General features: G+C 35.6%; 1 protein-coding gene across 1 annotated transcript; it reads right to left on the bottom strand.

Moving 5' to 3' along the window:
• Positions 1-6717: 6717 nt before the first annotated feature.
• On the bottom strand, positions 6718-8744 carry LOC117340670 (carnosine synthase 1-like). The gene is made up of 2 exons (XM_033902435.1): positions 8607-8744; positions 6718-7932 (listed from the first exon to the last, which is right to left on the bottom strand). The coding sequence occupies exons 1-2, from the start codon at positions 8742-8744 to the stop codon at positions 6718-6720; spliced, it is 1353 nt and encodes a 450-aa protein (XP_033758326.1).
• Between the last annotated feature and the right edge of the window lie 5579 nt (positions 8745-14323).

Genomic DNA, 14323 nt, shown 5'->3' with positions numbered 1-14323 from the left:
CAAAAAACAAATACAACGACGTTTCTGATTGGTCAGATTTTCCGGAACCGTTTTCAACGAAATCAATCGGACCGTTAAGTTTGTTTGATGAATATTTCATGAAAGACCACACGTTATGTGGAATGCCTTCATACGATATGTCAGAGCTATGAAAAGACGGATCACATTGGTACAGAGGATGCTTGACCAGCGGAGATGGTTGGTTATATCCGAATTACGTCGGGGAAAGTCTGTAACCAGCATAACTTGGTATGACGTCTTTTTCTTTAAAGGAAGTTAAGCTCTATCATATATCAACATTCTACACTTTCTGTTGTTTTAAGTTGTTTCCTGTGTTTGCCAAACTTTATGTTGATTTAAATTTTTAACAAGTTTCATATGATACAAGTCATTGAGTACTATCGACTACAACCAACTTCTTTACGATGGTTCAATTTGCTCAAAAATGTTTGTCTGACCGGCCAGTTGTGATTATATATTGCCGGTCTAAAAACATTCACTGCTGTCACAGTGCTAATCGTCAGGATGCTCAAGTAAGACATTAGATATACATTTATTTATCGCGTTATATAATAAAAATACTAGTGTTAATGTATAATCTTTTATGCTCAAATATTTATATTCTTTAACATTTACATTTGGTTAATAATTTCAATATTACATCAATATGGGTGTAAGTGTTAGGTCATATCTTTTGTAAATTTGCCAGGTCCAGTCTTTTGTAAATTTGCCATTTTATGATGCCGCGTGTCTACCATATACATATACATAAAAACGGTCAGAACACTAGCGTTATATCAAGTTATTGTAAGGCAGTTGGCCCTATTATGGAAACCGCTTTCCATCAGTTTTTAATGATTAGGTGAATTAATTGATATTATACAGAAATGAAAAAGAGCCATAATCACAAATCACCTGGTTTACTAGCCATCTCAGAGTGATTAGCGTTCTCCCTGGCATATTATTTAAGGGTTGGCCGAGTGGTTAAGGTGTCCCGACACTTGATCTCAAACTCCGGGTCGCGAGTTCGAAACCAACGTGGGGCAGTTGCCTGGTGCTCGTGTGAAATTTTTAGATGAAATAGTGGTTCCTTATCTTTCATTTACACTATTGCATTCTATCTATATTTAAGGATTAACATCAATTATTTTTTCTGTTATACAGTCACAACAGAAAAAACTGGAGTGTACTCTAAATAAACCGCGAAGCGGTTTATGAAGAGAGTACACTCCAGTTTTTTATGTTATGACTGTATAACAGAAAAAATAATTAATGTTAATTCTTATAATTTAATTTCGTCTTATACACATCAAGGTATTTCACTTTCTTTGGCGAACTCTTTTCTGTGATAAATTATTACGCAACGTCATCAGCCAATCAAAAATGACATTTCGCAACGTCAAAAATTTTGTTATGGAGGTATAACAAAATTATTTCAGCCAATGAAAATGCGTGTTTCATACAAAATTAAATTATACAACTATAAATTAAAGTGATTTACAGTATATTTCTGTCTATATAGGCTTTCTAGAATTAGCTGTCAGAATTGATGCCATTTATCTTTATAAATTTTGCTCAAACCTATTTTTCAAGATAATAAACTTTTAGCTTTGTAGCATTCTTTGTGATAAAGTAGTTTTTGTAGCATTCTTTGTGATAAAGTAGTTTTATTAACCTTTACTAATAGTTTTAGATTTGTCTGTTTGATATTCTAACATTGTGATTTTAAACGTGTTATACTTTTTGTGTGTTCTTTATTGCAAAGCTCAATGCAAAATACATACATCATTCCATGGTTAATTTCTAGGATACTTCCAAGTCTTGAAAATAAGCGACGATTTTGTTGCAGGGAAACTTTTCTTGACAATACCTAAGCCTCGAAAATCAGCCAGTCTCAGAAATTAGCATGTACCTCAAGTAAGCTGACCATCTTAAGCCAGTTTGAAAAATACGTAGTGCGACCTCTATAGAAAAACAAAAACAGTCTATATTATTATTTTTATCGCAAAATATCAAACCTAAAAACATTTCCAAATAAAAACAATATATGTATAAACTCAGATATGTCAATACTAAATGAAGTGGACATAAAGGGGGCTTATTTTCAGGATTTTTGGGTATTTCCTTGATTTTAGTGGTCATATTGTGAAGAAATCGTTTATCAGTAATACATGGAATTCATTATCAAATAGGCGATATCTGTGTCTTTGTGATATACAGTCAAACCTGTCATAGGTAGCCTTCCAACGCTTGAAGTGAACATTAATTAGGGTCTTATATGAGAGGTGTTCGCTTAATTCCGGTTGTCAGTAAGGCAGGTTTGACTGTGTATAAGTAACATCGTTGAATTTATATTTTTTATTTAGCGTAATGTGTACTTAAAATGATATGTATTGTATCAATCTTATTAAAATCTAGATGGTCATTCTCACTCTGTTACATAAACATCTAACGACATCGCATAAGGGGTCACGTTCTGGTGACCTTTGTAATCTCAATATTTCACTTTCAGGACTAATTGTCAATTTTCTTAGTCATTGATCTCGACTATCGTCACATCATGCATCTGAAGCTAACTATTTCGATACGGCATGCATATAGTTTTATGCTTCGTTGGACGAAATGCTTCAAACAAATTGACAGATTATGCAAGCCATGCATTCTAGTCATGCTATGTCGCCCACACGAAACTCACTTCCTAGATTATGTAAGAATTAATTTGATTGGTTAATCCAAAAGGTTATCATGACATGACCCCTTATGCAATGCCGTTAGATGTCCGTGTAGCGTGGTGAGAATGATCATCTATAATTTAATTTGATTTGTTTTGTATATAACCATAAACTTTTAGTCAAAATTGTTATGTTTGAACGATTTATTATGAACCTTTTTCTGATTGTGTTGTATATTTATACTTGAAGAAGTTTAATTTTACATAAATGATAATAATTATTTTTTTGTGAATTATCCTGATATGTTTTAAAGCGATAATGAAATCATAATGTGTGAAAACATTTGTTTTGTTTGACAGATATTTACATTCCTCTAATTGGTGATATATGTGTTATGTAGGCACACGTTTGCTGATAGTGTGGTCTTTGTATACTCCATTGTTGGTATGGACGATTTTCTTCCAAAGAAAAAGAAATGTTTAAACCAAACGACTAGAAAATACTGATATGCAAGCGAATTAGAAATATTCAAAATCAGAATCGATCAAGCAAGGGCAAATAAGAATGAATGTATATTTTCATGTAGAACAATGGCAAAGAACAATTGGGATATGACCAGTTGTAAGGGTAAATGTGAATTATTGAAAATTTAGACAAAACGAATGTGCTTTTTGTTGTGCGAGTAAGTAGTGTATTATACATGTATTTCATAGCCTGGTAAAAGTTCAATCAAATGTATTTATTGATTGTAAATTTTAATGAATGTTTATTGAGGTTATTGATAAACTCATGTTAAACATTACAAAAATACTTTTATTAGGATTTTGTGTTATAAAAGTTTACGTATATTCTGAGTATTTTTTCTACGTTAATTGTTATACTTATTTAAGTACTGCTGGGACACCTGTATATGGTATTATCTAATGTATAGTTCATTGAATAACAGCCTTATAACTCATATATATTACATCATTCTTCAATATCAGATAAACCTACACTATAAAGATATTTTATAAGAACGTACATGTATAATGAATATGAAATAAGTACCACACATTTTTTCTTAAAATGACTTGTTTGCGGGCGGTTGAAAACTTATATTGGTAATAGAGATACAGAAGTTGAATAAATTATCTTTTATTTGAAATGGTTGGGAAATGAATTTATCATGCCAGGAACAATCTGCCGGACATCACCATTTACATGAGGTAACCGGCAGTAATCTGAGAAACACACCAGGCGTGATACGTTGACCGTAATTATACAATATTTTAGTCCGATGAACAATTGGAGAATAGCCAATGATACTTAATCATTGAGAAATCTAAAATCCAAATTCAATGGGCAAAGTACTCGTAGGACAAATATATACATATAAACTGTAGTCCCACTTTATAACTTTACCTAGCTCACTGAAAGGTTACGAGTCAATACATTGAAACCTTTATTATGACGTCACTATCATTGTGATCGTCAAAATTGCCATGTCGCCGGTAACGAAAGATAGCTATATACATGTATCGGTCTTGTACGATAATAATTTGTTTATTTATCCTACGAAGAAAATCCCTGCATATATTTATGAAAAATCGTCGTCTGGACAAAGGTGAATTCAACTTGAAGATTTATTAAATGTGCCGTTGTCAAGTTGGCATTCATCAGCCCATAACTTCCAACTAAAAGCAGTTTGATTCTAAGTTGAGTCTTTGATTTAATAAAGGTTCAATACGTGTCATTAGGTAAGAAAATATCACATTCCCCAAACCAAATTTTAGCATCGATATAACATTAAAGTACAAGCTTTCATAAAGGTATTTCGACACTTGCCTTTCCATACAAGGTTACCAACAATTACTTTTGATTAAAAAGGTGGTCACTGACCGATGTTGACGATGATTAATTTTGTTTTGTTCAGGTACTGTATTCAACTTAAGTTGTTTTGACAACACGTGTCGTCCGTGTGTGTGATATACTTTGTGATGAAATAAATATGGAATTAGACATGAAATAATGGTGCATTGTTAGTATTTTCTTTAGTGTTCGGGAAATCTTGTGCTGTCAAGTTCCCACTTAACATGTTGCTTGCTTTTAGTGAAACTCTATTAGTCCCCATATATTTCATGCACGTATGTACTGCTTTAATGATTTGAACCATTTTAAACTAATGTTTGGCCCACTCTACCCTCGTCTTAGCAAATCCCGTATTTGCTCGCCGTAGATGATCAGAACATTTAAAATTTGTAAATGAATAACTACAGTAAACGTTTTTTTCTTCATAATTGTTTATTGAATACAGCAGGAAATGGACATCAAATATCGTACAATCGGTCACAAAGGAACACCAAATATCATACAGTCGGTCACAAAGGACCACCAAATAGCATACAGTCGGTCACAAAGGAACACCAAATATCATACCGTCGGTCACAAAGGAACACCAAATATCATACAGTTGGTCACAAAGGAACACAAATTATCATACCGTCGGTCACAAAGGAACGCCAAATATCATGCAGTCGGTCACAAAGGAACACCAAATATCCTACAGTCGGTCACAAAGGAACACCAAATATCATACAGTCGGTCACAAAGGAACACCAAATATCATACAGTCGGTCACAAAGGAACACTAAATATCATGCAGTCGGTCACAAAGGGACACAAAATATCATACAGTCGGTCACAAAGGAACACCAAATATCACACAGTCGGTCACAAAGGAACACCAAATATACAGTCGGTCACAAAGGAAAACCAAATATCATACAGTCGGTCACAAAGGAACACTAAATATCATGCAGTCGGTCACAAAGGGACACAAAATATCATACAGTCGGTCACAAAGGAACACCAAATATCATACAGTCGATCACAAAGGAACACCAAATATAATACAGTCGGTCACTGAGGAACACCAAATATCATACAGTCGGTCACAAATGAACACCGAATATGATAGTCGGTCACAAAGGAACACCAAATATCATACAGTCGATCACAAAGGAACACCAAATATAATACAGTCGGTCACAAAGGAACACCAAATATGATAGTCGGTCACAAAGGAACACCGAATATCATACAGTCGGTCATAAAGGAACACCAAATATCATACAGTCGGTCACAAAGGAACACCAAATATCATACAGTCGGTCACAAAGGGACACAAAATAGCATACAGTCGGTCACAAATGAACACCGAATATCATACAGTCGGTCACAAAGGAACACCAAATATAATACATTCGGTCATAAAGGAAACCAAATATCATACAGTCGGTCATAAAGGAAACCAAATATACATTCGGTCACAAAGGAATAGTATTAGGTGGTGTCGGGTAATATTAAGTAATATTGAGCGGTGTCGGGTAGTATTGAAAGGCATCGGTTATTATTTGGTAGTATTGAGTGGTATCTGGTAATATCAAGTAATATTGATTGGTGTCGGGTGTTATTGAGTGGTATCGGGTAATATTAAGTAATATTGAGTGGTGTCGGGTAGTATTGAGTAGGTAGTATAGGGTAGAAATTCAATCTTTTGGTATACAAAATTCAACAATTAATGTGACATTCAGATTTACACATCAAAAACAATATAACTGAAAACTAGTCAGGGATAAGTAAGTCGTGGGTAAATATATCATCAAACATGATGAGGTTTTAACATGCTGTACCGGCCAATTATTAGTAAATATATCATCAAACACGATAAGGTTTTAACATGCTGTACCGGCCAATTATTAGTAAATATATCATCAAACATGATAAGGTTTTAACATGCTGTACCGGCAAATTATTTAATGCTTTGATGTTGTACAAGAACAAGATTTCTAATAATTTTCGTCACTAATCAAAACCTCATGTCTCCGAATACAAATTTTACACATATCTGGTTATGGAAATTTATATTTCGAAATAAATATTCAAGATGAAATGGTTGCATACCATTCAATATTCTCGTTTTTCTTTGAGAAGTGGACACTCACAATATCGCTGAAATATGTTGCTTGCACTATGAGGTACCTGAATAATTTTTGCAAATAAGTCACATCAAGGAATTGGAATGGACGAAATCTGATAAGTATTTCGGGACATCAAAGAGTGACGTGTGAATACCCAACAATTCACATATTTTAAGGAGTTCCGATTTTGCGTGTGGTAAGTCATGCTTAACAACTGCAACGTTGCAAACAAGCACGGCATTTCCGGTGTTACTATCTTCACGGTCATAGAACTTCTTACCAAAGAAATGAATTTCACCAGACTTGATAAGATCATCAATTTGTGTCCCAAATTGCTTTTGACAGAGAAGATGTTGGTGTACAGGCCAAGCACATGTGATACCCATCATGTGGACGTCTGATTTTTCTATCGGAACTGGTGGTCGGATTCCTGAAGCAATAACCATCACATACCAAAGCGGATCGAATCCGAAGCAAGTGTATGTCCAGTCTCGGATATAAATCCCATTCATCCGCCCATTGATCTCCAGCAGCTTCGGACCTGTGGACGTAAACTTCATCTCTACGTTAAAAACGCCATTACGGAGGCCGATATCAATACAACAGTGCGATGCTGCTCTCCTGAGTTGCGCGGCCTTGGATGGAGGTAGACACGTTGGCATTGACATAGACGTTTCCACGAAGGATCCTTTTCTTGTAGGACCATTGTCTGACACAATGGCGGCGATGACTTCTCCTTCATAAATGATTACATCAATGTCGTGTTCAGTGCCATCAAAATATTCCATTATCATCATTGAATTCCCATCTGCGAGTTTCTCCCCCAGACGTTCATATTCCTCTTTGTTCCGAATCAGATGAACTCCATAAGCAAATGATTCTTTATCCGGTTTACGTACCGCTGGAAATCCAACAGTCTTTTCTGCAGATCTCAGTGATTCTGCGCATGTGATCTTAGCAGATCTGCCAGAGAACTGGTAAGTTCGAGGGAACTGTCGAACACCGTTGGTTTCTTTCTGTAGGTACATGTGTGTTGAACTTTTGCTCCTGACATTCGTCGCTCCCAATACGCCGGCACCTCCAGTCAGCTCTAGCCTCTCACATAAATAAGCAGCTAGTGGTCCGCATTTATCAGTGAAAGTACAGCATCCATTGATGGAGAGCTCAAGAGCTGTCAATATCTGCGCTATTCTGTCGGCATGTGTTTCGTCTTGTCGATGGTCAGTGAAATCATACTGTATATACTTGTAGACCTCCCCATGTGGAGCAATATCGGACTCAGTTTCAACCAGGATCAACTGAAAGAGAAAATCAACATCATTATCATCAATTACATCAAACTGTCAAACATTAAAATTGATAATTAAAATCAACCAATTCCGCATGTAAAGATCTTTTAAACATGACGCCATAACTGTTAGTTATTCAATATGTTTTCAAAATGTCAAGTTAAGTAACCAACTGTTTTGGCAATATTTCGGATACCTTACACCGGAAAAGTACTGATCTGTTTCTTGCTTAAGTATTACTCTGTTCGGCACGGTAATGAGTTACATAATACTGCTGTTTGAATGATAATAAGGAACATTATAATGTTGTGTGCATGATAATGATGTACGGCATTATGGTGTGGAAGGGGGAGATATTTGTGAGCGGATAGTTGTGGGGTCGAAAAATCCTCTCTGACATGTACTCTCTCTCTCTCTCTCTCTCTCTCTCTCGAACGTTTATTTTCTCTTGTATACATCGTGAAAACTTCGTTCGCGCACGCCGCATCGTATAATCATGTGTAATACGAAACTAAATGTATGATACAGGGGGCGCAAATCTGTATTCGAAATTAACATTTTGGTCTTTTTATACATTAATTAAATTAAATTATTAATTATATTTCTCATTAGCATTCGGAACAAAATATTCTGAAATACTGAAAAAAACCCATATTATAAAAAGTAATATAAAATATATTTACTTTGATTCCATAGTTCGTTAGGGTAGACCGAATCCATTTGTCATTGACCTGTTCGTCCCCAAGAACCACGATTGTTTTGTTTTCTAACAAATCTCTTTCTGACTCCGGCAAACTGCTTTTGTCTAACACAATCTCCATCTTCATCGGGTGTGTTGTTTCGTTACCTGTGATATTGAAACGTATATATATAAATATATATATAAAGATGTAGCATCTTACTGAGGTGTGATTTGGCCTAACCTGTTTTATGTAAATTTACACAACTCTACAAATCGTTACCGAGCCTAAAACATTTCGTGACTAAAACTTTGATACGTCATTAATTACAAGATTATATGAAATGCAGAAACACGTCTGTAAAAGTAACATAAATAGGAAACCTTTAGACCTATATAAATATTATTTACATATTACTCCGTAGGCAGCCTGTTCATCAGCTTATTAACATTATTATTCGAGAATACTTGATAAAATGGATGTTTTCGTAGCGACAATAGAATTGATCTGAAGTATTAGAAGTCATTCTATACAGGTTTCTAGCTAGGAAGGATCTATTGTAAGGGCGGCTCTAGGTGTAAAAACGGATCATATGAAGCAAGCAATGCGCAGCCAATTACAGTATAGTATACAAGTGTTTGATTACATTAAACAACAGTAACCTTTATAAAAACCACCTGCAATTTATATTTAAAAAACAGAATTTGTTTATGTTGAAAATCGGTTTTGTAAATAAAGAGAACATCAAGGATAAAAATGCCCATTATGGGCTACTTCATCAAAAACTTCTGTATCTCTGTGACAATACATAATGACAATGAACTACAATAAACATTTTCCATACATACCACAAAACGTATGTCAAATCACCACAATTTTGAGTATTCTAATAACAATACATCCGAAATGTTTGCGTTAGTCTGGAAAAGAACAAAATAATAAATCATTATGCAGTGTATATTACGAATTAAACACTCACAAGAAAAGCAGATGTATCTTCGTCGACGAATAGGTTGGAAGTGGAGTATTATTACGAAGGAGAACAGGAAGAGGTAATACGCATGCGCAGACAATTTGGGTATGTCATCGTAACCTTTCCGGCACAGTGTCGGTGTAACGGAGTGGATGCTGCCTATATAGACCTGAGGAAGTTTTTTCCAGCGAAAAACACATCGATATCTGCTTATATCTGCTGTATCTATAGGTCATGCGCTTTTCCGGATTACTGTTTCGTCAGTTTTAATGGCGAAGTCAATCAATGTGAATATGTCGCAAATAAATGTAACATTGTCCATATCGTCTAGAGCTGCGCACAATTTACGGGTGAAACATCGGGTATAGTAAGCATGGTTATAATGTGCTTAATATGCTTAATAATGTGTTAGTATGTTATCATTTGTTCGTTTGGTTTTCATGGACAATCGATGACTGCGATGATTTAGGACCATAGTGATTCATTTACTACCTTATTACAAACAAATATTCTGTTGTATTATCATTTCTAAAAGCATCCGCATTGTATAATTAGATAATTGGAATAAAAGGTTAAAATATCAATATAAAAAACGATGACAAAAAAAATATGTTGACTATGTGATAAAGTCAAAGAATAATTAAAAGAACATCAAAGTTTTCGGCAGTATGTTTCAGTGAGGTAGCGCTATAAATCGGACTGTGACAAAGATACTTTACCGTTGTCTCTCAAAACACGCACATACGCAAACACCAACATGCATGTCGTACGCACGGAAGGCCGTCCTTAACAAATGACTTTAGATGTTGGCGTTAAAAAATAATAAACAAAACCAAATCAAGGTCAATGGAACATATCGATGTCTTTCAAAAAGCTAAATAGAGCTTTCCAATCCACGAAATTGAAGATAGTTTCATATACGGGTTTGGAAAGTAGTTATCACGAATGTGCTTAAATCGGAATATTCCATGACAAAATGCCCCGCTGTTAATTGAGTGTCAAATGATTGACATGTTGACGGATAATCTCGTTTTTAAACAAAGGAATGCGTACGATATGTGTGCCCGGTACGGAGCCGTGAGTGAACAACATCCTCTGTACAATTTTTTTCCGACTGTGAATGGATGTTTAAAGCTTTGGTTGTATTTTATATAGTTTTTGGCGGTCCCGAGAGACCGGCGTTGCTGTCATTTACTTTGAATGACATTACAAATAACAGGTTTGAACATATATTAGTTTGATATTTGTTGCTTGTTTCTTAGTATTTTAAACCCCCTTTTTGCTTCCGGTTACCTTTAAATCCGACAAAGGCCGGATTCCAAAGTAAAATTATTTGACTTTTTCAAAGATACGAGATATTTGAAAAACAAGATTTTGGACGAGTGTGTTTTGGAGCTCGTAACTGTAAACTTTGAAGGATAGACATTGTCGGAACAAATGACTTCCTTTTTAATGCGATAGTTATCGATTTGGTCGAGGGCCAGATCGATGGAGCATGTTTCGACGGGAAAGATGGAGGCGCTGTCTGGTAGTCCAACTGAAGTGCAAAAACTAGTAGTGCAACAGGCTGCAGCCACTTTTTCAACTTCGCTTGAACCATCTGTGTAAAGTTGTGTGCGTGAAGAATAATTCGTAATGCATTCCCGAAAGGAGGATTTGTGTTTCTCGGGCATTTCACTGGATTTACCTCTCTCATACAACGTAAAGTTAGATGAAGTATATGCAGGTAAGAACTGCACGCTGACCAATTTACCATACAACCGTAAACCAGGTCGAATAAGGGATCTGCAAATGAGTAAAAGCGTTTCCCAAATCAGTGAGAGAAAGGACTCTTATAATGCCCAATGCCTTCGAACACTTATCTTTTAGATATTTTAAGGGTGGAATGAAAGAGGGTTACGAATCGAAAATGAGGCCTGGAAATCTTGTCTGTTCGACAACAGGGATATTACTGCCATCAGGTGTAAGATCTGGATCATTGTGTACATTTCGTTTTTGGCAGAAATACAAGCGCACATTTTTGGATTTAAAGAATTTGAGGCATTTTCGTCTGCCCAATTTTGTAATAGTTGTCGTTCAATCGGTGACATGTTCTTGATCTGTAACAGATCAAGAAATCATCCACGAATAACGACCTGTTGACTGACCAAAACATTTGACTATATCATAGATTATGAGACCAAACAAGGCAACTGAAAGGATTTCATCTTGTGGGACTCGCGTTTCTTGTTTAGTCGGTTCAGAAAAAGGCCAACACGGACTTGTGTGTATCTGATAGGTAATTATTTATGAAATTGGGGAAGTTTCAACGTGCGCCATGGTCGTGAATATCTTTCATGATCCAATACATAAACCTCCTCAAGATCAAAGAACACGGCTACAAGGTTTCTTTCTTTGCGAAAACCTCTTTATTAATTGTCTGTTGAAAGGGCCTTTGTCTCTTTCTTTTCTGTTTCTGAAACCACTTTGAAGTGGGGATATTATATCGTTGGCCTCAAGAAACCAGTCTTTTGTTTATCATTCGTCAGAGAGATAGGACGATAATTGTTTTGATCATTAGCATCATTTCCCGGTGTTGAGATAGGTACAATTGTGGAGTTCTTCCACGAATCTGGAATATTTCAAGAAGCATGCATTTGGTTGAATTGTAACTTTCCTTCTTTGTTGACTGGAAGTATTTTTTGCTATGGTGTTTGCAAATACTTTGGCAATCTCAGACTTAGGCAACTAAATTTTGTTTTTGTTCATAAGGTGGAAGGATGTTGAATTATTGTTTTTCCCACTTATTTTCTTAATCATATCACATGCTTGCATTGAGGACATATTTGATGATATTATACTAAATGTATATATATATTCTCTCTTTTTTATGTTGGCCGACACATTTTAAAATAACTGCAGTTTGAAGCATTTGGGCCATTAAATGCCGTCTTAAAGCAGCTGCCCGATTACTGCGTGTTTCGATTTTTTTCTTATAAAATTAACTTTGTAGATTTTGGCTCGGATCTTTGAATTGTCATTTGGGCAATAGAAGTAAGTGTTTCGTGTAAAATGGAGGGATGACATACCTATTGGTCAATGAGAGCCTCTTGCAGATTGTAAATAGGTAGGGGTATTATTGCTTAAAGGGCACAAGTTGTTTTTATCTATAAATTGCTCAATACGACAAGCCAAACTTGTTACGGTGGAGGGAATAAAACTATTCTGCTCATCACAAATGAGAGGTTCACGTACCCTGAGAAACATCATCATTAAGTTTTTAAAATGATTTAATTGATAATAGAGATACAGGTCTATAATTTGAAAAATCCAACTAGCATTTGAAATTTGAAAGTGCATTTTCCTAATCTTGCTCAGGTGAAACGTATCAACGACTGAGCTTCTCTCACTTTCGTATTCCATTAGGTTGTCCAGATACGGTAACCCACTTAGCAAGTTAATAATATGAACACAAAGTTGTCTGATACTTGTTAATATGCTAGTTGTGGACATAATTTATGTATCAAATGATACAATATTCTGATAGTTGACTCGTTGACTGTATGCTAAATACAGTTAAAGATTATAGATAAATGGATATTGGGTGCTTACTGAACTCTCGACACTGTTTATAGTGAATATAATGTTTCGCCCTTAATCAGAAAAACATTAAGAGAGTTGGTGTCCTACTGGCGAACTTCGGCAGTGAATTAACACTATAAAACCGCGAACGGAAGACCGTTGGTAAATGATCATAGCTGTTCCAAGAACGTTAAACAAAACAAAACCAAACCCACACAGGGGAGACTGTCCTTAAATGACCACAGCTGTTGACAGGACATTAAACAACACAGAACCAACGCGATTACTTACCATTTAAGCTCAAGTCATTATTAATGACGAATATATCTGAACAAATATTCTTCTGTAAAGCATATGCGATAGTACAAAACGTTATCATTTGGATAGACACAGCTCTATATTTGTCTGTACGGACATTAAATGTATTCAACACGTGACGATATCACGTACGTAGATATGTTATTGGGGACAAATGAAAATTCATTAAAATCGTCTAATTGTCCTACGATCGCGCCACCCGACCATCCGGGCAATCATAATGGTATGTCATGTTAACCTCCGACACTAATTACACGTAATCTGACCGCTTGTCCCAGCTTCCTCATTTTGAGCAAAACTAAATCATCTAAACTGTACAATCAATACATTTGCTGAAACACTCTTGTTTATAAATAGCTATAAAGCAGGATTGGTGATAACAAAGTTCATGCCCTTCTACCCCCAAATCATCCACAATGGCAAAACCGAAACTGCAAAGAAAGCGAACTCTATCCGGGTGTTCAACTCCATAGCCAATTATTCATCGGTAAATAATTAACACCCCTTAACGGTATGATTAATATCATGTTTATTAGCAACGTTAACGGATTCACGTCTGATTGTCATAACGATTAAAACTTTCCGTACAGTAACACAAAAAAGTTCCTTCCCGGCAAAAGAGCATCAACTGTGAATGCGACTGATTTTAGGTTTCTGCGCATGCGTTCTTGCCATTACAACAACAATGCGCTCAACTGACGGTGATATAAGATAATGGTCAACGCATGCGTTTTACCTCTTCCTATTCACTTGATGACAAACCATTTTCAACTTATCCGGCGACAAAGATACATCTGCTACTCTTGTGAGTATTTAGTTTCTACTGTATGGTAGATTTCAGTTCTTTAGGGACAATAATTAACTTGTG

The sequence above is a fragment of the Pecten maximus genome, chromosome 13 (assembly GCF_902652985.1).
Source record: "Pecten maximus chromosome 13, xPecMax1.1, whole genome shotgun sequence".
Lineage (NCBI taxonomy): Eukaryota > Metazoa > Mollusca > Bivalvia > Pectinida > Pectinidae > Pecten > Pecten maximus.
Note: the sequence above shows the minus strand (reverse complement) of the source record. Positions and strands in the feature narration are given on the sequence as shown.